The sequence below is a fragment of the Sander vitreus genome, chromosome 3, assembly GCF_031162955.1.
Source record: "Sander vitreus isolate 19-12246 chromosome 3, sanVit1, whole genome shotgun sequence".
In the NCBI taxonomy this organism is placed as follows: Eukaryota; Metazoa; Chordata; class Actinopteri; order Perciformes; family Percidae; genus Sander; species Sander vitreus.
In genome coordinates, this window is record NC_135857.1 from 31,148,301 (window position 1) to 31,175,202 (window position 26,902).

The 26,902-nt window shown below is 40.2% G+C and overlaps 1 protein-coding gene across 7 annotated transcripts in view; it reads left to right on the forward strand.

Moving 5' to 3' along the window:
• The window catches only part of eml2 (EMAP like 2), a 38,357-nt gene extending 23,937 nt beyond the window's left edge, over window positions 1–14,420 (forward strand). For 4 of the 7 annotated variants that reach the window (XM_078246964.1, XM_078246965.1, XM_078246968.1 and 1 more), the window contains 19 exons: window positions 366–394; window positions 1,758–1,796; window positions 1,973–2,102; window positions 2,705–2,854; window positions 4,011–4,080; window positions 4,376–4,486; window positions 4,601–4,696; window positions 4,875–5,009; window positions 6,080–6,179; window positions 6,421–6,575; window positions 8,020–8,145; window positions 8,258–8,389; window positions 8,537–8,604; window positions 9,298–9,386; window positions 9,476–9,573; window positions 10,190–10,277; window positions 10,473–10,568; window positions 11,299–11,429; window positions 12,713–14,420. In XM_078246964.1, coding sequence (XP_078103090.1) covers window positions 366–394; window positions 1,758–1,796; window positions 1,973–2,102; window positions 2,705–2,854; window positions 4,011–4,080; window positions 4,376–4,486; window positions 4,601–4,696; window positions 4,875–5,009; window positions 6,080–6,179; window positions 6,421–6,575; window positions 8,020–8,145; window positions 8,258–8,389; window positions 8,537–8,604; window positions 9,298–9,386; window positions 9,476–9,573; window positions 10,190–10,277; window positions 10,473–10,568; window positions 11,299–11,429; window positions 12,713–12,835 — 1,966 coding nt within the window. In that variant the 3' untranslated portion in view covers window positions 12,836–14,420. The remainder of the gene's footprint in view (window positions 1–365; window positions 395–1,757; window positions 1,797–1,972; window positions 2,103–2,704; window positions 2,855–4,010; window positions 4,081–4,375; window positions 4,487–4,600; window positions 4,697–4,874; window positions 5,010–6,079; window positions 6,180–6,420; window positions 6,576–8,019; window positions 8,146–8,257; window positions 8,390–8,536; window positions 8,605–9,297; window positions 9,387–9,475; window positions 9,574–10,189; window positions 10,278–10,472; window positions 10,569–11,298; window positions 11,430–12,712) is intronic. The other 3 variants (XM_078246966.1, XM_078246967.1, XM_078246970.1) reach the window with 1 other exon arrangement.
• Window positions 14,421–26,902: the final 12,482 nt, after the last annotated feature.

Below are 26,902 nucleotides of genomic sequence, written 5' to 3' on the forward strand. Positions count from 1 at the left end.
CAGGATGATAAGTCTTGATTATATGATGCATGGCGTGCGTGCTGTGCTTTTGCTGACTCTGTGCTCTGCAGCTTTTCCACAGACGTCCCTATTTCCAGTTAATGTGAAACTGAGCGGAGGTGTGCAGCCTGTCGAGCAAACAATACATAATTCAGAATATTTTATGTGAACGCCAGATGTTATGGAACCAAGTCTCAGGAGTTTTGGAAAATAATTATATATTCTGTGTAATATTTGATGTACTGGTTTGATGGTACTTCCATTATTTTCCATTATGGATAACAGCCACACCCTAAATCATCGTATGCTGCTTAAGAATCTTTACAGGAAACATTTCATCCATTTCTTTTTTTTTTCTGTTTCAGCAAATCCAAAGAATGCACCCTCAATGCAGGTAAGAGAAGATGCTTTTCTATTTGTGTCTGTAAGTCAGAGTGCCTACTTTAAGACTGCATTAGTTACAGTCATGCACACCCATGCTAAAGTTGACTAAAAAGAGGAATAAAAAAATCATCTTTTGGAAATTGATCTTAATGCCTTAATTAAAAAAAAATGAGGGAAAATCCAACCTTTAAGGCCACCAATTTTCCCCCACATCATCACATACCCTTCACCATACCTAGAGATTGGCATGGTTTTATTTCAGTTAGCCTAATAGCTGGTTTGATTTGCATTGAGAGATGATTTCATGGAAAGTACCCCATGCCAATCTCTAAGTATGGTGAAGGGTATGTGATGATGTGGGGGGGGGGGCTATTTTAATTCCAAAGGCCAAGGGAACTTTATCAGGATGCATAGTATCCTGGATCCATGAAATAACTGGCCTTTAAAAACAAAAATCTGCCTGCCTCTATGGGAATTTAACATAGGGGTGTACTTACTTATGCCCCCTGTATTTTAAGGAAGAACATTTATTTATTTACGATACATTATTCATTCACAAAGAAAATTGGTGCCCTTAAAGATTGGATTTTTCCTACTTTTTTTAATTAAGGCATTAAGATCAATTTCCAAAAGATGAATTTTTTTTTTTTTTTTTATTACTCTTTTTAGTCAACTTTAGCATGGGTGTGCTAACTTCTGCACATGACTGTATGTCTTACCCTCCCATTACTGTCACACTTTAATTGGCTATGAAAAGGATGAGCAGCCTCTGATGTGTGAAACTCAATTGGGAGTCCTTGAAGTACTCTTGAAGGATTTTCTCATTATAAATATTGAACATCCATTGGAATAACTAAGGAGCCTGAGAATAACGGACTTCTGAAGTCTGTATGAGCATGTATTTTCTAAAGCATCCATATTGTTTAAAGGTTACTATTGGCTCTGCAGACCCATATTCTGTCTGTGTATGGATGGCCTGACCATTTCATTCCTCTGCGTTCTTTTTTTCTAGTGGTGTCACTGGGAAATACTAACAATCAATTTTCCAGAAAACGGCAATGTCAAAAATTAAAAGAAATGAAACCAATGACGTTCATGATGACACAGTGTCCCCTGTAGTCAGTTTAGTAACAAAGTACTGGCAGGATTTGAACATCTCTAATCTGTGACAATTAAAATTCTTTTTATATTTTTTTGGTGTAAAAATAGTTTGCCATTGTGAAATTCAGTTAGTGATTCTCAAAAGGAGGTCCTTTCTGTTTGGTTGTGGGAGAAGATTAAGTGTTTTTACTGTTTTTAGATTTCAAGAAGCAAGCATTCTGCTGTTTGGATTTTGTGGCGTCATTTCAGGACACTTTTTTTTTGTATCTCAGAACTTAAGACGAAGCAAGATAACAGAAGATGGAAGTCAGGTCTGTGTGTATGTGTGTGTGTCTTTGTTTAAATGGAGACTCATGGAACTCTCACAAAAAGAGACAAGTGTAACGTCCCCTTCTAGTTCTGTCTCTTCTACTCGTCTCTGCCAGATCTTTGCTTCTTCGTTCCATTCTGTCCCCTAACTTAACCATCCCTCTCTCCTTCCCTCCAGAGGACGGCTACGTGAGGATGTTCCTCCGAGGTCGTCCGGTCACCATGCAGATCCCAGATAAGCAGAGGGAGAGCTACAGCCTCGACCACAAGGTGGCGCTACCTGACCGCAAACTCAAACTGCAGTGGGTGTATCCTTCAGACGGGGAGAGGGAAACAGAGGAATAGATAGAAATAGTTTATTGACGGATCAGGAGTCTGTGGATGAATGAATGAGAAATGAATGAATCCTTTATCTGTCTTGATCAGAGGCTTTCAAACTGAGTTCTTTATTAGTCTCAGGGGGGCAAACAGTGACAGACTTTGAAAACCTCTGGAACAGATGGATAAAAGCCTAAATTAAATCATTTCCAGACTCCATTCATTAAACATAGTTATTTGGCAGTGAATATGAAATATAAACTTTGGGTTATACAAGCTTTACTTTCTCCAGACAATTCCCTGAAGAAGACTGACATGTCGAAACATTGGTAAATTTTTTTTTTTTTTAAATGTGGTCGTGGCTACGAGTGTGCAACTGTCTTTCCTCTTACATGTATGATCACCTGAAGTGAGTAGTGCTTTTGGTTTCATATATATTGTTAATCTAGAACTTGTAAAAGTGGCATGAGCTTAGGTCCTTGTGAGTCATCTTGGTAAAGAGCACTAACCAAATACCTAAAATCAGAATATTAAATGTTCTCTCGCTGGTCCAGCTTCACCCATCTTGTTCCCTAACTTAAGCGTGGACCAGGTACGGCTACCGCGGACGTGACTGCCGCTCCAACCTCTACCTGCTGCCCACAGGAGAGATCGTCTACTTCAACGCCTCAGTGGTGGTGCTGTACAACACAGAGGAGCAGCAGCAGAGACACTACCTGGGCCACAACGACGATGTCAAATGGTGAGAAAACGGCACGATGATAAGGGCTGTCTTGTCCTATGTGTTTGATATTTATCATTAAGTCTGGGTAGAATAACGTGCTGTCTGATTTCCTGCGTTGCCTGGATTTTCCCATTTACCCTGGTTCTTGTGTGCATGTAAAGATATCCCTTTTGACCAAAGTTTGTGCTGAAAGGATTAACTACTCAAGTACTATGTGTAGAATAATACATGTAAAATAATACAGTACCAGTCAAAAGTTTGGACACGCTTTCCTATTTTAAGTGAATATGAAAGCGTGTCCAAACTTTTGACTGGTACTGTACATAGGGCACAGAAAGTAGCCAGAGTAGTGTTAACAGCAGGATATGGAAACGTGTTTAAACAGAGGAGTGACACAAGACATTGACACTATTAAAAACATGTAAATGCTTCAAGCAATTGTTCTGTATCCATCTAGTGTTATTCGGTCAAACCTGAACCTCAAATATTTCACGCCTGGTCTGGTCTTCAGAAGCTTCCTCGTTAAAGTTCAAAACTTATTAAAAGTAAAGTTTCAAACTACTCACATTCTGTTTCCCTCTTATCTTACGTATCTTTCTTGTTTTTGTGTAACATGCCATGGACAGCTTCATACAGCTGACTGTGCTTATCATGAATGTGATTTTTGGTATGCTTAATGAGCACTACTTGGCATCTTGAATGAGCTCCCTGACTGAAGCCTCTGGGATGTAAATAAACTGAATTCCCCCCCTGGGGCATGCTGGGAAAGCTACTCCTCTCTGCAGGGAAACCATCGTGTTCTCCTCTCCCACGACGTCATGTCGAGTCCTACTCTTCTTCCTGCTATGAGCAGGATCCCGTGTTAACTACTGTATTTTTTGATTTTAGAAACACAAAATTGTTGTATATGTGTGTGTAATATTTCCTTATATCTATAAGTCAGAGACCAAAAATAAAACCGTGTCATGTTAAAAGTAGCAAGTGATGGTAAACGTCTCCAGTTGTGAGGGCATTTAGGTTTGACATTTTCAAAATGATTTGTTTACTTTCAATGTGTTTGAATCGGAATCGGCTGTAGTGCAACACTCTGGGATTTAACATATCTTTCTGTCTTTCTAGAAGCAGTGTTAAAAAAATTTAAAACGAAGTAACAATTCATATTTTCTCTTCTTAGCTTGAGTGTGCATCCTGATATGGTTACCATAGCAACGGGGCAAGTGGCTGGAAACGCTAAAGATGGAAAGGTACTGTAAAAAAAACCCATCACTCACAGCCTCCTATGGAGTTTAGCTCCCACCTACATTTTGACACGGTTTACTTTAAAGCAGGTTTTAAAAAAGCTAATTAAAAAGACTAATTACAGAGAATAATACCACAATATTTCAATTTAACTGGTTATAAATGGTAAGAAAACTATCTTTGAATTTAGTAGCAGATGTGTTTTTATATGCATATTTTGATCCAATCCCACTTTTTTTGTTTCTATATATCAAATACGGTTTCTCAGCCTGACTTCATCTCTGTCCCTTGTCTGTGCAGCTGCTGGCTCCTCATGTTCGTGTTTGGGACTCTGTGAGCCTCAACACGCTTCATGTGATCGGGATGGGAGTGTTTGACAGAGCGGTCACCTGCGTGGCTTTCTCCAAGTCGGTAAGCAGCTTCACATCCTGTAGACTTTACTCAGGCTTTGAGACTATGCAAAGTTCAATCGGGTACTGACTGCTGGCTGCCATTTTTTGCTTTTGCTCCTTGTTTTTCTCTCAGAACGGCGGCACCTTCCTCTGCGCTGTGGACGATGCCAACGATCACATCCTGTCGGTCTGGAACTGGCAGAAGGAAAAGCAACTGGCTGACGTCAAGGTACCCCTACCTTTGACCTTTGAACATGATCCCATTTATACAGCTGCATCATTATTGATCTCCTAGTTCTACACTTTAATTAACAAACACTACGGATTTCCAACAATTTCTTCTCGGAACACTAAATGAATCTATGTTGAGAAACATGTTTGCATCGTCATGCCTCCTGTCTCTGCAGTGCTCCAATGACTCTGTACTGGCCTCTGTGTTTCATCCCATGGATGCCAACCTGATTGTCACCTGTGGAAAATCTCACATCAACTTCTGGACCATGGAAGGCAACACTCTCACCAAGAAACAGGGCCTGTTCGAGGTACGGCCAAGATAACCGCTCCAAAAATGTATCTTACAACCAACTCTTACCTCGAGTTAACCTTATTAACCCTCTGAGGACAAAAGAAGCACCGGAGTGTCCAAGCGATGTTTGACAACACTCTTTCTCCAAAAGCAATATTACAAATTTCATTTTAGACTATTTCATTCATATAGTACGCTACGTTTGTGAAGCCAAGACTTTTACAAACTCATTTCAAGCACCAAAACAATTGAATGTAGGTATGTTTTCACAAGAGTTTTGAGAAATTTCAACATCAACCTTTCAGCTTTCGGTCCAAATGATCTCTTATCACGTTGCTCTGGAACAAATTTGGATCCCACTAAACAGAAAGCTGAGTTTATTCTGAACATTTTGATATGAAACACACACATGGGGATCAGTTTAATGCAAATACCCTTGTGTTACCCGTCGACCATAAACTTGTCCTTTTTGGGACAAAATTGAAATTTTTTTTTTTTTAATTCATGGTCAATCAACTGAATTTAAATGCCATTTTATCCTTAATTTTCGAGTTTACAAAGGCAGAAATTATTAATTATTTTTAACTACTAGTTAAGATCAGAGGATGTTGAGGAGATCACAGACTGGTTTATGTCGAAGTTTAGTCAGGATACTGTTTGAAAACCTTTTTTTTTTTTTTCTTTTTTTTTTCCAAGTGCTATAAAATTGAATAAAACACCCAAAATTCTGGAAGTAATCATGTTGCCTGCGAATAATGTTGTATGGGTTCCATACAATGTACACCCATGCATCCATGACATTTTTGGGCCATTTGGTTGAAAGAAACCCATATTTCTTATTATAAAAAAACTTTGAAAACGGGTCAAATTTGGCCCGAGGACAACACAAGGGTTAAACGGTGAATTTAAGAAGATGTATGTAAAAATGCTGTTGAGAACTCAGAGCGTTAACCACCAAAATACACTATAGTTGTTATTTTGTTAGGTACAGCTAGCTAAAACAAATGCAGCAAATAAATACATTGATTAATATAAAATACATTTTTCTTTCTCTCTCTCTCTCTCTCTCTTTCTCTTTCTCTCTAGAAACATGAGAAGCCAAAGTATGTGTTGTGTGTGGCGTTTGCCGAGAATGGCGACGCCATCACAGGAGACTCCAGTGGAAACATCTACGTCTGGGCCAAAGGTAGAATCTACATGAATCACAAAGATCCCAACCTTGTTCAATATATTATATAGAGATTAAGTCTTCAAACACGTAAAGCTTACTTTAATATAAAAATGTTAATTCACCAGTGCTGATAATGTAAGAACATGATTGAACCCGTAAAGACACATTGTTCTCCCACTTATTCAAAAGCCTGAAAATATAAAAGGATTTGGTCCTCCGTTTTGTGTTTTGATTTCCTGTTTGTTCTGATTCACAGGTGGTAGCCGCATCAGCCAGGTGGTGTCGGGGGCCCACGAGGGTGGGATTTTCTCTCTTTGTGTCCTGAAGGACGGCACCATGGTGTCTGGAGGAGGGAAGGACCGCAAGGTGGTGCTGTGGGACCACGACTACAGAAAGAAGGCCGAGATGGAGGTGAGGGAGCCAGAATGTACTATGTCCATCTAAGCAGTCCTTCCTGAGTTTTTTTTTTTTTTTTTGTTGCGGGCAAAAATCCTTGATTATGCGGCACGTTTTCTTAAAAAATGCGATGGAATATGCGGGATATTTATGCAATTTTATGCGATGAAATTGCGGGTACTTGCAAAAACTGCGGTTTCATCATGGCTTCATCGCGGGGTTTGCAGCTTTTCGATGATGTTCACGTAATTACATCACTTCATAACGTTCCCATGGCAACAGGGGAAAATGGCTGCTCTTGTGTGAAGTAAACGCAACATTTTTCAACTTTCTGCTAAGATATATATGTGACTTTTTTGCAACGAAAATGCGGAGATTATGAAATCATGCAAGCCCAGCATATTTTGCGCGGAAATCTGCAATTTATGCGCCGAAAGTGCGGCGTATTTGAAAAAAAACGCGGCCCCCGCATAAATATGCAGACTTTGGCTGATTATGCATTGAATTATGCATTATTATTATTTTTTTGGAGGGACTGTCTAAGGAACGAAGACTGAATAATTTTGAGGAGAAAATAAGGGCGTTTTCACAACCCATAGTTTGTTTGCTTTGTTGAAGAGTTTGCAAACTTGGAACGATTTTCCCTTTCGGTTTCGTTTCACACCTGCAAAAATCCAAGTGCACCAAAATGCATCATTACAAACCAAGCAAGAACTCCTCTTATTGGTCAGATGTGTTTGGGGCGGGCGCCTGGGTAGCTCACCTGGTAGAGCGCGTGCCCATATAAAGAAGGCTTAGTCCTCAAAGCAGCGGCCCTTTGCTGCATGTCATTCCCCCTCTCTCTCCCCTTTCAAGTCTAAGCTGTCCTGTCGGAAATAAAGGCCTAAAATGCCCCAAAAATAATAATAATAAAAAAAAGATGTGTCTGGGGTGGGAGCAAGAAAGTAAATAAAGGAAGAAGGTCCTGTGTTTTTGGACTAGTGAATATTTCTTCCATCTCCATTGTCAAACCAGCTTATTTTCATTTAAACAATCAAACATACAGTTTCGCGAGCGAACTTGCTGTCTGCTCTGGTCACAGAGACTTTTGCTCTGCTCTGCCGGCGTCTGTCTCCAACTTTAGCGGCGGCTGGTTTGACCACGGAAATGCGAGTGACGGCGAGCTTGACTGCTGTCTATTTCTGTGAGAGAAACATTGCAAGCTGCTACAGTTTGCTGCTCCGCTGCATCGGCAATTGCAAAGCACACTTGAATACAGGAGACATTTACGGTGCACGTTCCCTGACAAATAAACTAAACTATCGTGTGTGTGTGTGTGTGTGTGTGTGTGTGTGTGTGTGTGTGTGTGTGTGTGTGTGTGTGTGTGTGTGTGTGTGTGTGTGTGTGTGTGTGTGTGTGTGTGTGTGTGTGTGTGTGTGTGTGTGTGTGTGTGTGTGTGTGTGTGTGTGTGTGTGTCCAGGTGGGCGAGATGCTCGGCCCTGTACGGGCTCTGGCTGAAGGTAAACCTGGAGAGCTCTTTGTAGGAACCACCAAGAATGCCATCATCCAAGCTGCCTTCCCTGATACATTAACTCCTATTGTACAGGTACACACACTACACACAGTGACCATTTTGTTTCTACTGGAAGGTGTTAAACATTTCAACTCTGCATGTGGCAGTTTCAGGTGTATTAAATGAGACATGTAATGTGTTCCAGGGTCACACAGATGAACTGTGGGGTCTGGACATCCATCCCTCCATGGAGCAGTTTGTCACCTGCGCCCAGGACAAACTGGTTCACCTCTGGGACACTAACTCCCATCAGCCCCTCTGGAGCAAGACCATCGAGGTGACTGGCAGTCAGGATATCTTTTTCGTGCCTTAAACTTTAGGATGCTAGGAACTAGAATATAACAAAGACTTTGAAACAATTAGACAATGCTATCTTCAGTGATGAGGGTCATACATTAAAAATGTATCCTCTTCTCTGCTCCAGGATCCAGGGAGGTGTGCAGGTTTCCATCCCAGCGGGACTGTTCTGGCTGTGGGAACCATGACTGGAAGGTTGACCTCAGTTACAAACTAAACACTAACACATTACATTACATGTCATTTAGCTGACGCCTTGAAGGTGCAAATTATTATTTTTTTATCCGAGGTGCAATCGGAAGAGATGTGTTTTTAGCCTTTGGCAGAAGATGCGTAGGCTTTCGGCCATCCTGATGGAGGAGCCAATACAACAAACAGTCGGGATTTCATTGAGTGATTAGTTGTCCCTCGCTGTGAGGGGGCAGCAAGCAGGTTGGCTGATGCAGAGCGGAGTGGGCGGGTTGGGGTATAGGGTTTGACCATGTCCTGGATGTATGCTGGGGCTGATCCATTCGTGGCCCTGTATGCCAGTACTCGTGTCTTGAAGCGGATGCGGGCAGCATCTGGTAACCAGTGAAGAGAGCGGAGGAGCGGTGTAGTGTAAGAGAACTTGGGGAGGTTGAAGACAATAACACAACATTCACAACAGACAACAACAACAGACGTTCTTAAAGCAGCAACCATTGGGGATTACTGAATTTAGAGTTTAGATTTATTGGCCGAGCACATTTACAGTCTTTGACTTGGAGGTTTGTTCCTTTTTCTTCAGTTTAAAATTGAAAAAAAACAACAACTTGTTTTTATGTTGAGGTACTATGAAAAGAAATGTATGGAATATCAAAAAACTATTCTGATGTGTGTGTGTGGTTGTGTTGTGTTGCGTTGCAGGTGGTTGGTGCTGGACACTGACACCCGGGATCTGGTTTCTATGCACACAGACGGCAATGAGATCATTTCCAACGTCAAGTACTCTCCAGGTAAAACATCAGCTGGTATATCATGGTATGTTTCAGTACTGTATTAACTCCACTAATAGCACTGCTATAATAACTCCTTGTGCCTTTAGATGGTAACTTCCTGGCTGTTGCTTCCCATGACAACTTTGTTTACATCTATGCTGTGACGGAGAATGGCCGAAAGTACAGCCGTGTGGGGAAATGCACTGTAAGTATACATTATTTATTTATATATATATATATATATATATATATATATATATGTATGTGTATATATATATATATATATATGTATGTGTATATATATATGTGTGTGTGTGTATGTATATGTATGTGTGTATATATGTATATAAGTATACACAGAGATTCATATCTCAATTCTCTGAAAGCTTTAAAAAAAAAAAAAAACTAGTTCAAATGAAAATCTAAATTGTATATATTTAAAGCAGTAGCAGCTGTTTTTGTGCTCTCGTGGGCTCTTTATGTACAACTCTATTACATAAGTGAAGATGTAAGAGGAATAACTATTGTTTAACTTAATTGGCACTTATAATTGTAATAAAAAAATAATGGACCTCTCCTGTGTGGTCCATCAGGACCAACACATCACGCCATAAAAACAGTTTTTTTTCCCCTCAAAAAAAATGTTCCCTCCAGAATTAGATAAAGCAAGAAAAATCTGACCCTTTTCCATTCACAGTTTTAACAAAGCTAGAAGACACGGACTGAGAAATTCCAGGCACCTGTTCTCCAAAATGGAGTGTTTGGAATGATGCCCTGTGTGATCTCTATTCAAGTACCACAAACTTATTTCTTATCCCCAGGGCCACTCCAGCTTTGTCACCCATCTGGACTGGTCGGCAGACAGCCAGTACCTCGTCACCAACTCAGGAGACTACGAAATCCTCTTCTGTAGGTCCTCCTCCTGTCTCTGTTCACATACACTTGTAGCTTACCCTTTCATTTTTTTATTATATATATATATATATATATATATATATATATATATATATATATATATATATATATAATGTTACCAGTTAAAGTGATATTTTGACTCATTGCAAACATCACAGAGCATGAGGAAAAATATTTTTGTTTTTTTAGGGGAGGCATCCAGTGGTAAACATGTAACCAACATGGACACAGTACGTAACCAGGAGTGGGCCACTTCTACCTGCACTCTGAGCTTCACAACCTTCGGTAAGTCGATAAAACTCACTTGATGTTTTTTTTCAATCCATCTATGAATTTGATCATCTAAAGGCTGCGAGTCTAACCTGACATCAACAAGCTCACTCTTTCCCATAGTGTCAACAAGGGAATTATCAAATTCATAGTTTTATCAGTCTATATCCACAACGTACCACTTCCTTGATTGCTCCGTTGCTGCCGGAAACTCTGCCGGATTTCACTGTTTTCAGCCGGATGTCCCCATCCCGGAATGCTGTGTGGACTAGCCAGACCCTCCTCCGCAGCGCTGTAGAGGAAGGTCTGGCAAAGCGAGACTACAGTTTTATATACTGTGCATTTTAGGGTTAGTTGGCTAATGGTCAGAGCAATTGGCAGTGTTTGGCAATATGCAGAGAAAGCCTAAAGCTACACCAAGCAAATGTGCACACAACAAAAGCTTAAACTTTTTTAAGCAGTTCTTAACACTAATATTTTTTTATTTATTTTTTTAAATCAAAAATAATCAAGGTGCAAAAGTCCAGCTTTCCCTAGATGAAGCATCCACTCAGCTGTTTGGAAACAGTTTTGTCTTCTCTTTTACATTTTTGACTTGTCACATGTTGGTTAAGAAGTGTCCAGATTGGCCTTTGATCAAAGTACTGCACAGCATTTTACTGCAGCATAGCACAGAATATCAAGTGAGTCTTGTTTGATTGTTTGTCTTTCTCACCCGTTCACTAATTCTCTCTGTCCCTCTTAGGAATTTGGCCAGATGGAGCAGACGGCACAGACATCAACGCCGTGTGCAGGTCACATGACGGATCCCTGGTGGCCTCTGCTGATGACTTTGGCAAAGTGCACTTGTTCTCCTTCCCCTGCTCTCAACCAAGGGTCAGTCGTGTTCACTCACATCAACGCCTGTGTGTTTGTATGCGCATATTGCTTTTTTTCCTTGACATATTTATGCCCTGAAGCTATTCAACAGTACATCACTGGACTGTTTTTGAAATCTGTTCTGCTCTGCATAAACATTTTTCCTTCCAGAGCCGAGCTGCCACACTGTTCTTCTCTTGTAATTAAGTGTTAATGAACATTGTGAAACACAATGAAAGCTCAGCAGAAATAAAATACTCAGCGACAAGGCTTTTGGTGTGGGATCACCACCAGACCTATAATGTGCACAATTTCTACTAGGTGTTGATTTTGTGCCCACAAACAATTTTTTTTTTTTTTTTTTTTTAACAAGTTCAAGTTTTCAGCCAAAGCCATTTAAACTGGAGCTGTAAACTTAATTGTCCGTTCAGACAAGCTGGCCGCCGTTAGCACAGAAACTCAGACGCTGTAAATAGTTACAACAAGTTGGTACTGTTTAAAACGTTCTTGGAATTTAACTAGTTTTACCCACATTTTGTGAGTAAAACTAAAGTGAGCTAAAAGCTCCATGAAAAAGGAGTGCTGATGCAGAAAGGGTTTTCTTAAAATTCTGTCGCTGTCAAATGTTTTATTATCACTGTCAGTGTTTGGAGCCATCCAAGGTTTCTCATAGAATGAATCTGAGAAACATAAAGGCCACTTACTACCCCCTCATTTTAAAACATTGAGAAGCTGTTTTAGACACAGTTACAAGTTTTTTGTAATTATTTGAAACTATTTGATGACCGAAAAGATATTAACAGCAGTGAAGTCAAGCGTTTTCCTAAATGTAGTACATCCACGACGTTTCATTTCTGGGATTGGTCCGTCTTTCTTTTCTGCCGGATGTCCGTTACCTTCCGCTTTCTTTGTGTTGAAATTTTAAACTCCGGTGGATTTCTGAGGACTATGGTTAACTGCTCCTCAGATCTCTGCAGGGTAAATCCAGACAGCTAGCTAGACTATACCGGGGCTCTGTCGGGCACTTAGCGCCGCCCAAGGTGATTGTGATTGGTTTAAAGAAATGCCAATGAACCAGAGCACGATTTTCTCCCATCCTGGAATGCTGTTTAGAGCCAGACCCTCCTCCTCAGGCGCTGTGGAGGAAGGTCTGGCAATGCAAGACTACCTAAATGAGACACCTTGCGCTGAGTACAGCAGCTGAACAGCTGACCCTGTTGTTGTCGACCTCACCATGTTGCATCTGACTCATTTATTGAACTGTGTTTCACGTCCTCCCTCTGCCCCTCTCACATTTACAGGCTCCGAGCCACGAGTATGGTGGCCACAGCAGTCACGTGACCAACGTTGCCTTCCTGCACGACAACAGTCACCTGATCTCCACTGGTGGGAAAGACACCAGCATCCTGCAGTGGGTGGTCTAGGCAATGCTACCCACCCACATCTCTAATCCCCCACATGGGGACCAGCATCCTCTCTGACCCCTGCCACCAGGGGGCAGTATCTCCACTGTGCTTACTGGAAATAATAATAAATAAATAAAAACACACCCACACAACTTACCCACATATGTCACACCAGATGAGATCATGAGTATCATTGTAATAAATTGAATATTATTTAGTGTCCTTCTGTGTGTAATAGAATGTAGAGAAAATGACTTGTTACCATGCAGAAAGTGAATGCTAACTGTTAACTGTTCCCCCCAAAAAAAATAAAAATAAACTGTATTTACCTTATCCCTATTAATTAGGAAATCCACCTACTTTAAAGGACAAGTGTGTTTGCAAGTTTTAGCATCTTAAAATCATGTACACTTTACATCTGTGTTGACCATTTTTGGATGCGTGCTACACAGTTACGTTATATGCTAGGTTTTAATGTTAGCGTATTTTTCATACTCTTCCAAGCAGTTATTCATTTCCATAAAGTATGAAAATCAGTTAGCAGACTCCTGAAACTTGCTTCAGGTGGATGGATTGTCGGCACTAGATCGGCATCACCAACCGACGGAAATGTAAGATTGACAGACCAAAATGCAGAATCAATGATCACTTTAGATTGCTAAAACTAAAAGATTTTCATATGCTACTGAATGTAAGGAAAGCAATAGATTAAATGGAATTAAGTAAAAAAAATAAGATGCACTTAAATATCTAAAACCGCTTGGTTTGCAAAAAAGTGAGCTGGGATGTAAAGTGTACATTATTTGAAATAACGCGGTTAAAACGCGTGAAATTACATCGCCCCTTTCAGAATTTGTGTAATTTCTGCTGCCCAGGTGAGCCAAATAGATTCTTGTGAACATGCACGCTCTTTCCTGAAGCCACGAATCGCAGAGATAAAAAATGTCAGACTTGTGACAAACTTGCAGAGATGTTGTAAAACAGAATGTAACCTCGCTGAGGTATGATATTCTAAAGTCCGTGTGCCTGTCCATAGCTTTATGAAGGAGCGATGCATGTTGGAAAGAGCTAACTGACCTGTCCTGGGGCAAAGAAAGATTGTATTAGAATTCCTAAAATTGTTGGTATTCCCCTTTTTAAATGTCTTACTTACCCCATTGCCTTGTTTTCCAACACTTTTCCATCCCTAAGCCTGATTTCCAATTTCTTCAGGTGCAGATTGTATTTCAGATTGCTGTTGGAGATTCTTAGTGGCTGTTTTGTCCCAAGCCTCTCATTTCTCCCCCCACCATTTCTGATCGTACTACTGCTGTAACTCTCACTAGATGGCGGTACAATGCAAGAGAATGAGCATGACTGAGGCTGTCCATCTGTAGATGCTGTTAATGTCGCAAAGGTCTATAGAGTAAATTTATATATATTATGTAGTATATCCGAGTGGCTGTGTTCTTTTAATATCTAACTGTAATAATGATGGATGTTGTTATTATTCTTGTGGCACTTTTAGCGATTGACAGAAGGGTAATGTAGGCTGCTGTGCTGTGGAAGTGAGCTTGAGCTATGCTTTGCCTTCTGTTTTGTTGATAAAGTTTTTACCCAAGTACTACTGAGTGGAGGCTCTTTGTCTTCCTTTATGTTGGCAAGGAGGGTTAAAAAAAAAAAAAGGAGCTGTCACGCGTCATATCGTTGGGGTACAACACATGCACAGTAAAATCTGGTCTGCACTTGGCTAAAGGCTCAATAGCTCATTGGTTGGTGCATGCTCCAGTCACATTGCACATACTGTATGTCATACTCCATGGGGCCAAAGACTGTGTCCCAGCCTCCATTTAATAGCCTTGTAAGGTGACAGGAAAAAAGGGAAATCTAGAGCTCTTGGTAAAGTAAGGTTTAAGAACAACACATGGGTAACAATTTATTCTTTGTCTTACTGCATACAGTACATCTGTGCCCTGGTTTTTACTATAGCTAAATTATTATTATAAAAAAACGGGGACAGTGTGATCAACTAAGGGGCATGATGTTGTGGTGACAGTCCTATGATCTATTGACAGTCAACAGGTGTGATGGTTAGCGGAAAGTCAGTTTGTGTCCAAAGGCTGCTGCTTGAAATACTCCGGTCAGTAGGTTCATAGTAAACAAGAACTTCCAGTTGGCTCAGTGACCTTCAACAGTGAGAAAGTGACTTTATTATATCACATTAACAGACGCTGTGTAGAGCTCAATGCTTTACTTTCGGTAATTTGTGCGCACCAGTTCATTTGAAAGATAATTCTGTACTCTCTGACAGCAGCGTATAGACCAGAATGCAACTCAAACTTCTCTCTTTATCACTCTCTGGACCCACGCATAGAACTGTAGTTGAATTCAGCAGGTCCAGGCTGTCAAACGATTACATTTTTTTTAATCGCGATTAATCGCTGAATGTCTATAGTTAATCGCGATTAATCGCATATTTTATCACATGATTAAAATTATATTATTTTGCATTTCAGAACAGTTTTTAAGTACATATTAACAATCAAAAGCAATTTTTACCAGTGGATCTTGATTGGGAATCAAATAAGTACAAAGAAAGTTACTTCATGAACTTGATTTTAAGATTTGTAATTATTTATTTACTGTAAACAAAAGAAACGTGAATCTGTCATTATTGCACAATTCCTCCAAGTACCTAACTAAAAAAACCTATCCTTACCAGTCAATATAGTGTTTAGTAACTCCTAAATAATGTTGATTACTCACTGACGTCCAGTGATCACCGGTTAATGAGACAGCGTTTGCAGCACCTTGCAGCAGTTCCAGTGTGGCTCATGGGTGTGGCTGCTTTCTCCGTGTGGTATGTGTATGGTGAAACTACTGTCTCCCTCGACGGCAATGAGACAGGTCAACCGTAGTATGTCTTTAAGACCCGAGTCCTCTACGATGCTGACAAGTCTGCAGTTAGTTGCCACCCGTTTAGCCCGCTAGCGGGTAGCATCACGTTAACGGTACTACTATGCTTAGCTCGTAGGTGGTAGCTCAAGCTTGACGTGCTTCGGTGATATTTTAATTCGGCTTTACACAACGTGCATATGGCTTTCGACTTGTCTTCAAGCCGTCTGGGAGTTTTGGAAAATAAAAAGCTCCATTCAGAGTTAGTGCTGCTGTGTTTCTCCATCATGCCTGCAGCCTGCAGTAGGAGGATGTGTTAGGAGGAAGTGACAGCTTAATGATAAGTAACGGTGCTGCAAAGGGTCAAAATAGTAGCCTGTTAGGCACGACGCAAAGCTGAGTGAAGTGTAAAATAAATGAATAAATGCCGGCATGCGATTAATGTGATTAAAAAAAATGTATCGCATCGTGTCGGCCCTTAATCGCATCGCGATTAACGCGTTAACACTGATAGCCCTAATATATATATATATATATATATATATATATATATATATATATATATATATATTAACGGCGTTAACGCAAACCCATTTTAACGGCGTCAATTTTTTTATCGCGAGATTAACGTTCTTTTTGGCATAGCAAACTTTGTAGTTTTTTTCACATGCTGTTGCAACAACTAGCAACGTTACAAAAACTACAACACCACAGTGGATCTAGCTAGACCGGAAACAAAACAACAGGCACGCCGCACACACTTGTTTGGGCTTGCAAGCCGGCCAAAGAGTAGTAGGCCAACGTTACGTTTTGAGTGGATGGCAAGTGCGAGACGCCAAAATGGATGCCAATAAGATTCTGAATGGAAAGTTTACTTTTAAAAAATGGTTCCATTGACAAGACCAAAGTGATCTGTGTGTTTTGTCGTTGTGAACTGAGCTATCATCGCAGCACGTCAAGTCTGAAATACCACTTGATGGCCAAGCATACAGCTGATGCCAATTCTCCGCCCCCTCGTCAAAGCCAGGCGACAAAAGCACAAAGCCAGGCCGATCCACTTTTCCATGTTAATAAGAGCATTAAAATGAGAAAAAATAATTTGACAAAAAGAAATCTAGGGACATTTAGAATAGATAAAAATGTGCGATTAATTGCGAGTTAACTATGACATTAATGCGATTAATTGCGATTAAATATTTTAATCGTTTGACAGCACTATATAACCTCTAAAGAGTAACCTCTTATGCTCATTGAAATCCTCCCGCAGCGCTTTAGAATGTTTTTTTTAATTCCGTAGTGTTGTAGTTTTTTTTCTTCCGCTAGTCCAAATATAATTCGCTGCATTGCGAAATGAGACCAACATGCAACTTATAGTGCAGCCAATCAGCTCGGTCTTACATTTTTATTTACAATGGTCTTAAAGTGCCCATATTATGAAAAAAACACTTTTTCTGGGATTTGGGGTGTTCTTTTATGTCTCTGGTGCTTCCACACGCATACAAACTTTGAAAAAAATCCATCCATGCTGTTCTGAGTGAGATACGGTTTCTGAATGTGTCCTGCCTTCAGTCTCCGGGCTGAGCTGTTCGTCAGCACAAGCCGAAACGAGCTGGCTAACCGCAACCGTTAGCTCGTAGCGTTAGCGTTAGCATGCTAACGCTAATGCTAACGCTAGCATGCTACCTCGTTCTCAATAGCAAAGCACTGCTACAACACACACACCATAATCTACAAAAGAACTACTTACATGTGCGCCCTCATTTAGAAGTCTCCCAGCTAATCCTGCCTTGTAACTGACCCAAGTTGGAGAAACAGCCTTTCTTTTACTGTCTATGGAGCTAGCTAGCTGACATGATCTACATCTGAGCTACTGCACATGTGCGAGTGCAATCAAAGATAGTACAGAAGAAGAAGAAAAGAGGTCTCACTCTGTAGCTAAAACAGAGACCAGGTGAAAAGAGGATCTGCAGCAGTGAGAGAGAGCTGTGCAGTACAACAAAAATATGGTGTTTTTTGAAAATTAAACCATGTAAACCTATTCTGGTACAACCTTAAAATACAATTATGAACCTGAAAATGAGCATAATATGGGCGCTTTAAAAAGGTCTTAAAAAGTCTTAAATTTGACTTGGTTAAACCTGCAGAAACCCTGGGTTACGGAAGGTGTAAAAAGGTGCAAAACCTGGGCATGAACAGCGAATGCATTGTACACAGAGTGGGGAGACTGAGGTCAAGGAGGAAGATTCCATTGTTTATCCAATGAACAGCAGGCAGTGAACAGGGTTAGGTCACGTTGCTGTTGTTGCTGCCATGATGGCCTGTTGTCTGTCAACACCTCTTTAGTGAGGATGAGGGGCTGGAGATCCTCACAATTAACCCAAACATGAACTGCAAAGTTAGTCAGGAAGTTGGTAGGAAGACTGATCCTGTAACATAGTAACGCCTAAACAGGATTAAAATAATTCAACTTCACACTCAGTTTGTGTGTCAAAAAGAATTGCAACCTAACGTCACAGTGTTTACACTTAAAGGTAGCCGTAAGGATTGCTAAGATCCAGGATCTAGCCAAAAAAATGTGAACATCCGACAACTTCTCAGTCCCTCCCCCCTTTCTGCTAAAGCCCAAAACGGTCTCCTAAGCCCCTCCCCCCACAAGGGAGAATGAATGCGTGTGCATGAGCAGTGATTGACACGCAGTTAGACACCCCCCTGGCCCTGATTGGTGCATCTGAACAGGGAGTGGTGGATTTTTGCAAATCACACTACAGGCTGTAGGTGGTGCCAGGGGAGCCAGATTTCTTTTCTTTTTTTTAATGACCTGCTTCATGTAGTTCTACTAGAACATAGGGTCAGTTTCAGCAAATATGACAGAAAGTTAGTTTTATAAGGCTTACTTACTGCACCTTTAAGGCTACTGTAGATCCATGTTGGTGTGTACATGTTGTGCCCTTAAACAGAGGGAATAGCAAGGGAGAGAGATGATAAACAACATGCACGCAGCTCTCGCCTTCACTCGTCTCTGTATTGAGTCAGATTTTCATCACTCTACATACAGGTATGAAGACATGACAGTGATAAATGAAACACTCGCATGCACATAAAATATATGAATTTAACACTGCGTAGCTTAAATGCCACTTACGGATCTGCATCATCGATCTGCTTAGTCCTTTTGTCTCGCTGCTACAAAGTCTCAACGGTGACCACTACTAATACACATTAACAGCAAAAAAGAAATTACATATCCAGAGATACCAGTTCAGAGACAAGATTGAAATTAGCTTTTCTAAAAATTGAATATTTTTGCCTGACAATTATTATTCTTGTCTGTCAGATACAGACTGATGGCATTTGCACACAAAGTCAGTGGAAAGCCAAGTGGACACAAACAGATAATAGAATTTGCTCTTGGCAGTCTGAGCTGAGGCAAAGACTTGTCCACATGAGTTGAAAATGTTTAAACTTGAGCAACAACTAAAAAACTGTCTTGATGTGAAGACATATTGAAGAAAAAGTTATTATGTAATAAAAAATAAAACTAACTCCAATAAATCTTCAATAGAGATGTCATACTAACAAATTATGTAATACTTAATATTATTTATTTATTTAAATTATTGATTCATTTGTATGTTTTGTATAATCTTTTCTTTGATATTATTGACTTCCATGGGTCTAGCTTTTCCAGTTCCGTCTGTTTTTTCAACCAGAATAACTTAACTTGCTACTGTATGGCAAGAAATAAAAAGGAATATGTCTTGGTAGCTTTCTTGAGCTTTACAGGACGTATACTGATAACATGAACATTACAAGGACAAAAGGGCTTCCCATACAGTGCAAAGGAAGAGCGTGAGACATATGATACCCTAAACTTTAACACAATAAACATCGATCTTTAGGAAGAGGGTGACACAGAGGACACACAGGAAAAAGAGGCAGCGATAGGGCTTGTTAGGAGGACACTAACCCTTTTCAAAGATGGAAGACAACTATATTTCTGGTGTTTTGGCATTGAGAAGGGAATCAATCAATTGTATTTGTCACATGAAATCGTACAAGGTACAATTCCGGTAAAATGTAATTCCATCAGCTCCTTCAGTGGCCGAGCAGATCGCCACATAGAAAAAGAGTCTCCCGGTTGAATGGCGCCGGCACTCAAGGATCCAGCTAAGTCTCGGCGAAAGGACACCACAGCTCCCAACATCCCGCTGAAAACCGACACAGGCACGGAGGCCACCAAGCTCAGCGTCCAACGCCTGCACACTGGGGTGGTGTATATTAAGAGAGAGAAGGCCTAACACTAGTCTATATCCACGATCCATTTAGGGGATTGCTCTGGAGTCGGATGTCCCTCATTTTCGGCCGGATGTCTATCACCTTTCACTTTCTTTGTGTTGGCATTCTAAACTTTAGTCGATTTATGAGTACTATGGTTAACTGCTCCGCAGATCTCTGCAGGGTTAATCGACAGTTTTCTGTTGCAAGACTAAAACAACTTTTGAACGAGCACGTTTCACCAAAACAAGTTCCTTCCCGAGGCTATTTTGCAGAGGCACCGTTATTGCGTCCGGCAAGACAATTGTGATTGGTTTAAAGAAATGCCAATAAACCACAGGCCTGTACTACGAATCAAGATCAGCATGCCCTGGATTTATTTCAGTTACCCGGCTTCACCTAACCTAACAACCGCGGTCCCGCATAACCTGTGTCCTGACGGTGGTTAACAACTAGTTCAATCAACCCAGGGTTTCCCAATCCAGCGACGCACGCGTTCACATAAAAGAGGCAGTGTTTGCACAGCATGACCAATCGCAAACATCTACCAGAGCCGCATATTTTACATAAGAAGAGCCAACTATAATTCTACATAAATATGAAAAACACAGACACGGTTTTACAGGCAAAAAGCAATACAGTCGCTGCTTCCTAAAACAGGAAGGAAAGCTAGCAAAGAAATAGCCGACGCTGTAAATGCGTAAATCACAACGCTTATTAATATCACTTCCCCATCAGTCAGGCACAAGATCTGACCATAATTACACTTGTGCTTTCCATAAACTGTCGTTGCTTTAGCCTATTATTTAGTAGTGGTAAGCGATCGTGAGAGAAAAAAATATATAAAAACATAATTCAAACCGATGTGCGTATTGGCAACATACGGCTCAAGAAGCCGACAAATAGCCTATACGTAATTCCCTCCGCTGAAAATCTATATCTTTCATAAAGATATCCATCAGGAAATGTTAACGGGGTCATCGGTCTCTAAATGTTTTAACTTTTATGAGCACATCTCTCTCTCCGCGCACCGATCTCCACCTGATCTTCTAAGAACAGTGACGCCGTTATCAACGGAGTGTTGATTGGTCAGTAGGCGGTGCTTTTACACCTCATTATCTCTAATCTCCAACATAACCTGCTCCCGACCAAGTTAGGTGTTCAGCATAAGTTACCACGGCGATTTAACCCGGTAACAAGTGATCCACCGTTGTGATACACAAAACCCTGGGTTGAACCTGAAGTTACCTCGTTAACGCCAAATCTTGTTTCATAGTACAGGCCTCAGAACATGTTTTACTCCTATCCCAGAATGCTATGTGGACTAGCAAGACTACAAACTTTAATATTTTATTAAGATCTACATCATGAGTGATGTAGTTTAGTTCATTTTTATTACTGCTTGTTACTGCTTTGCATGGTTGCAAGATGGCGATGGCTCTAATCTGTATTGCTTGGCTGTGTTTTGTTGCTTGCATGGCTTCCTGTACTGAATGTGGATACTGTTGATGTGTAACTGTGCTAAAGTCTTGCTGCTTCCTGTAGCTCTGCATGGCTTCTTGAGAAAGCTTACAGTAGGCTATTTGTTGCTCTACCTGTTTTTATGGTGTCTTATTGACTTCTCTGTACATTTATCCTGTACTAATATCTTGCTGTTTCCTGTTGCTCTGGTCTCAAAACATCTTGCCAAAGGACTACAGTTGAAAATTAGCCGGCTAATTAACTGGCACGTTCTCAGAAATGTTAATTAATGTGTGTTGTCCTTTATAAATAAAAAAATTATTGAATTTAATAGACCTTCCTCCGCAGCACTGTGGAGGAAATCTAGCAATGCAGGACTAGGCTAACACTAATCTTTGAGGTACACCAGTCGAAAGGAGTTGACGCTTAAATACTTCTCCATGCCATGCCACTTGGAACAATCGCCCTGTGACGGAGGACTCAAACCAAAGCTCTGCTGTACCCGAGATACCCAGATCAGACAGAGTGCAGTACAATTTGGCGATTCATTGGCCAAGGCTTATGATAACATAGGAGGGTCAATTTTAGGTAGCAGTTTGGGTGAATGTATTGTTAACGTACGTGTATGGTTGGAAAGCAAAGCAGGGATGAAGTCAGCTTTATTGACAGGAAACTGGCAGTTCCACAAACCAACGGATGGAGAAGGAGGTGCATGTGAGTGAGAGCTGTCGAATGTCCAGAGGTAATTTATTGTACTTTTGCAACAATTTTTACAAATGATGGTAAATAGGTACCCCTGGACCCCCTGTTGAAGATCTCTGGCTTAGACAAATGGAAAAAGGCCAGCTTCAGAGAAAAGGTCTAGTAAGGAGGTCTATCGGGGGCCTTCCTCCATGACTCATACAGGTGGGCTTGCACAAATGGGGTCTTAGCACGAGAAATTAATGTGCAGCAAAAGCAGAGACTGCAAATTGTCAAAGCATGAACACCTACGGTGGCTCAGTGGTTAGCACTGCTGCCTCACAGCAAGTAGGCACTGCAAAGTTTGATCTGCGGTCTGGGCAGAGTTCAAGCAGGGCCTTTCTGAGTGGAGTTTGCTTGTTCTTCCCATGTTTGTGTGGTTTTGCTCCAGTTTCCTCCCACCATAAGTTACATTCTAGATTCTACATTGTCCTAATAAATAAATATTGAATAGCTAGTAGCAAGCACTGTAGTCAGTTAGAATGGAACCAGAATGGCACAGTTTATGAATCAACTGCTAACTCCAGATCCCTTTGCAATATTTCTCTATTCATCCGCACCTTACTCATCTGTATATCTGTGTTTATATACTGTCTGTTTATAGAAGGTTTATTGTGTAAATATGTTTGATTTATTACTATTATTATTATAACTAATTCTATTTTTTTGCTATTTCTTATACTTAATGTATATTTTTTCTGTCACCTCCAACTGTGCAATATTTCATTTCTATTCATCTGCACCTTACTTATCTGTATATCTGTGTTTATATACTGTCTGTTTATAGGTTTATTACTGTATAAATATGTTTGATTTATTACTATTATTATTATAACTAATTCTATTCTTTTTCTATTTCTTATACTTAATGTATACTTTTTTTCACCTATGTCTACTTAATGTGTATTTGCGGTATTCTGTTGTGTGTACATTTTTTTGCTGTAGCAAAGGAATTTCCCCAGTGTGGGATTAATAAAGTCTATCTTATCTCTTGTGCTTCAATAAAATTAGCATGCATTTCCTCAGAGGGCAGGGTTAGTTTATCAGTGCTGAAGCAGGCTGAGCCTCCATGTTTTTGTCCCAATAGGAGTTTTACAGTTCCACCTCACAGCAATCTCTGTTTTTTTCTTCAGAGCGCAACCAGTTAACTCTGCACCAGCAGCACATTCCACAGTCTCCACAGCTTTCATACAAATAATCACCTATGGGAGATTTATTGCAAACAAATCTTAATCCACATTCTACTCAGACACCAAACAGCTACTGGACACCAACACATCATCGAGAACTGTCTCACTCATGATGCTCTCCGCAGACAATCAGATATAACACTGATTATATGTATGTTGTTTTAGGGTAGTTTTCCTTCAGAAAATATACAGGCAAGAGCTTATCAGAATTCATGATCTGGACTATTTCTTTTTCCCAGAAGACAACTCAGAAAAACTGAATAAGTGGCTTCTGCTGACAGTTTGAAACCAAAGACACTGGGCTTGGCTTGTCCATCAACTTGTACTGGGTAATTCAGAAACACTTTCAAGTAAAAAGGCTACATCTAGATGAAAGGGTGAACATTTCACAGCTTTGATAAATGTTTTGAACTATTTAATCATTATCAAAATAGTGGATTGATTTTCTGTTAGTCTGGATCAACAGAAGTACATTTTCAGGAGAAAAAGGGTAATCTATACTTCCATTATATTCGAGATAAAGCAGACATCTCTACAGCAGAACATCTCAACACTGGGCAACACACAATACAAACTCTAGATTGATAAATATAGCACTACAGGTAAGATAGAAAACATATATTTTTGATTTTGGGTTAAACTGTGCCTTTAATTAATTAATTGGGAAATTGTTCTAGCACTAGTTTTCCCTCAGTCCCTGGAGCCATGTGATGGCTACTTTCCATTTTTACAGTACCATACCGTAGATCAGCGTTACTCATTGCGCGGCTTGCGAGCCTCCTGCAGATCGCCAAGCTATAATTTGTGGCCCGCATGGCATTAAATAATACGGTGATATGATCATGCAGTCAATACAGATATTTAAAGCGCCCATATTATGCTCATTTTCAGGTTCATAATTGTATTTTAATGTTGTACCAGAATAGCTTTACATGGTTTAATTTTCAAAAAACACCATATTTTTGTTATACCGCACAGCTCTCTCTCACTGCTGCAGATCCTCTTTTCACCTGGTCTCTGTTTTAGCAACAGAGTGAGACCTCTTTTCTTCTTCTTCTTCTGTACTATCTTTGATTGCACTCGCACATGTGCAGTAGCTCAGATGTAGATCATGTCAGCTAGCTAGCGCCATAGACAGTAAAAGAAAGGCTGTTTCTCCAACTTGGGTCAGTTACAAGGCAGGATTAGCTGGGAGACTTCTAAATGAGGGCGCACATGTAAGTAGTTCTTTTGTAGATTATGGTGAACTTGTGTGTGTTGTAGCAGTGCTTTGCTATTGAGCCAGCATGTTTCGGCTTGTGACGTCACAAGCCGTGCCAATTTTGAACAGCTCACCCGGAGACTGAAGGCAGGACACATTCAGAAACCGTATCTCACTCAAAACAGCATGGATGGATTTTTTTCAAAGTTGGTATACGTGTGGAAGCACCAGAGACCCCCCAAAACCCAGAAAATGTGTTTTTTTCATAATATGGGCACTTTAATAAAAACAAGCCGGGCTGGCTATAACATAACCCTAACTCTGCTCTACTACAAATTATTTATTTAAAAAAAATACCCCAAACAGCAGCATTACAAGATAGAAATATAGACTAGAAAAGATATTTAAACTTGCTCTGCCCTTCCATCCATAACACTGACTCACTGCGGAGTTGCTAGTTTGGGCGGTAATCTGTATTTTGCACCAAACAAGAGAAGGGGACTTAAGCAGTGAAGTGTATTTAATGCAAATAAGTCAAGGCCTTTTCATTAAAGGGCAACTATTATATAGCATTTTCAGAATTATACTTGCATTTTGTGTTTGTACTAGAACATGTTTACATGCTTTAATGTAAAAAAAAAAAAAACACTTTATTTGATCATACTGCCCATGGCTGGTGCACCTCTATTCACCCTCTGTGTGACCGGAATTTTGGAAGAAAATGACCAGCATTGGCCGAAATTACAGCTACAGTATGTCGCGTTAGCATGTAGTTAGCAGTATGCTAACATTAGATTGTAGTGGAACGAAGCAGCACTTTCTATCGTCAAAAATCGCAGATAAAGGCTTCTGAACCAAACACAACCCAATCGGACATGTTTCAGCAGTAACGCGACCTGGAATTGGGGAGAATTTAACAACATTGGCAGCCAAGGTGACATTGTTTACTGCCGTCATCCATGTAGCTACTTAAGTAAGCAGTTTACACTAATATAATATAGCAGCAATTTCTACAGTAAAAAATTGCAATAAAGGCTTTTAAACCAAATACTACTAACAGAAAAAAATTTCAGGTGACATTGTTTACTGCCGTTAGCATGTAGTTACATGGGACAAAAAAAACACTTAGCCGAGAGTAGAAAAAACTCTTGAAACCAGAGCATTCAGAATAGTTAAGAAATCTCAACGTTTTAGCTCACAGGGATTTGTCTAAAATACGTTTACCTCATTATTTTGGCCATGTTTAACATGAAAATCCAACATTATAACATTGTAGATATGACAGAAAACACTGAAAAGCATAATATGTGACCTTTAAAGGAGAGCAGTCTGCTCTGGTTGCCATTTTCCACACTAAGACAACAGGAAGTTGCAGTGGGATACATATTAGAGGAGATTAATGCAGTCATACTGCAAATTTTCTTCTGCTGCACCAACAGAGTAAGAATATATTTGGCTTAAATCAGCTCAGTGGAGGGGAGCAGACAGAAACTGAAGATCCCTTTCACAAGTATTGATTCAAACAAATGTGAGATGAATAAATGTCAGTCTTGCCACTTTAAAATGATCAATCGTGTGTCAAATTGTGTTGGTGAAGCGTTCCCATTTCCCAGTTTGTCTTGAGGTTAATAAAAACAATGCAGGGGTTACACGTAGAACATGTAAAAAAGACAACTGCTTTGTGTGTTTTTTTCTGATGGGAGACGAGACGTGAGAACAGAAAACGATTACGTTTTTCTCAGAGACACTTAATCAAATATCACAGGATGGAATATTCGGACAGTCTGGGGTCTCAAACACAAAATACAACCCTGACGCACACACACAGACACACACACACACACACACACACACACAAAAAAAAACTATACTATACTGGGACTGAAACAATAAAAGGACACGTGAAATGGTAACTAAATGTTTCACTTTAAGAAGTCAAGCGGAAGGAAACGAACATCAGCGAAAAGACATGCATCCGGTGGAATTTCCTGCCTGCGGCACCGGAGCAATCCCGAAAGTGGATCATATATATGGTGGATATAGAGGTAGCTATACAGGTTGTAAGTGAATTTACAGAGAAAACATCTGCTTCCATTGTTTGGAAAAAACATTGAAGGCTCCAAATAACCCCCACCACAGCCTTTGTCACCTACTGATTGTTTATGGAAAAACAAAACCAAATAAGTAAGAAACTAAAACAACTCTGTTTTGTGTGCTCATTGTTGTTTGTTTTTTACAATGATATTTTGTCCAAAAGCTGAACTATTTTTCTCAGTAAACACAAATGTATGGGTGTGAAAACCTTTCATGCCTTTCTGACTCCAGAACAAAAAAAAAAAACTA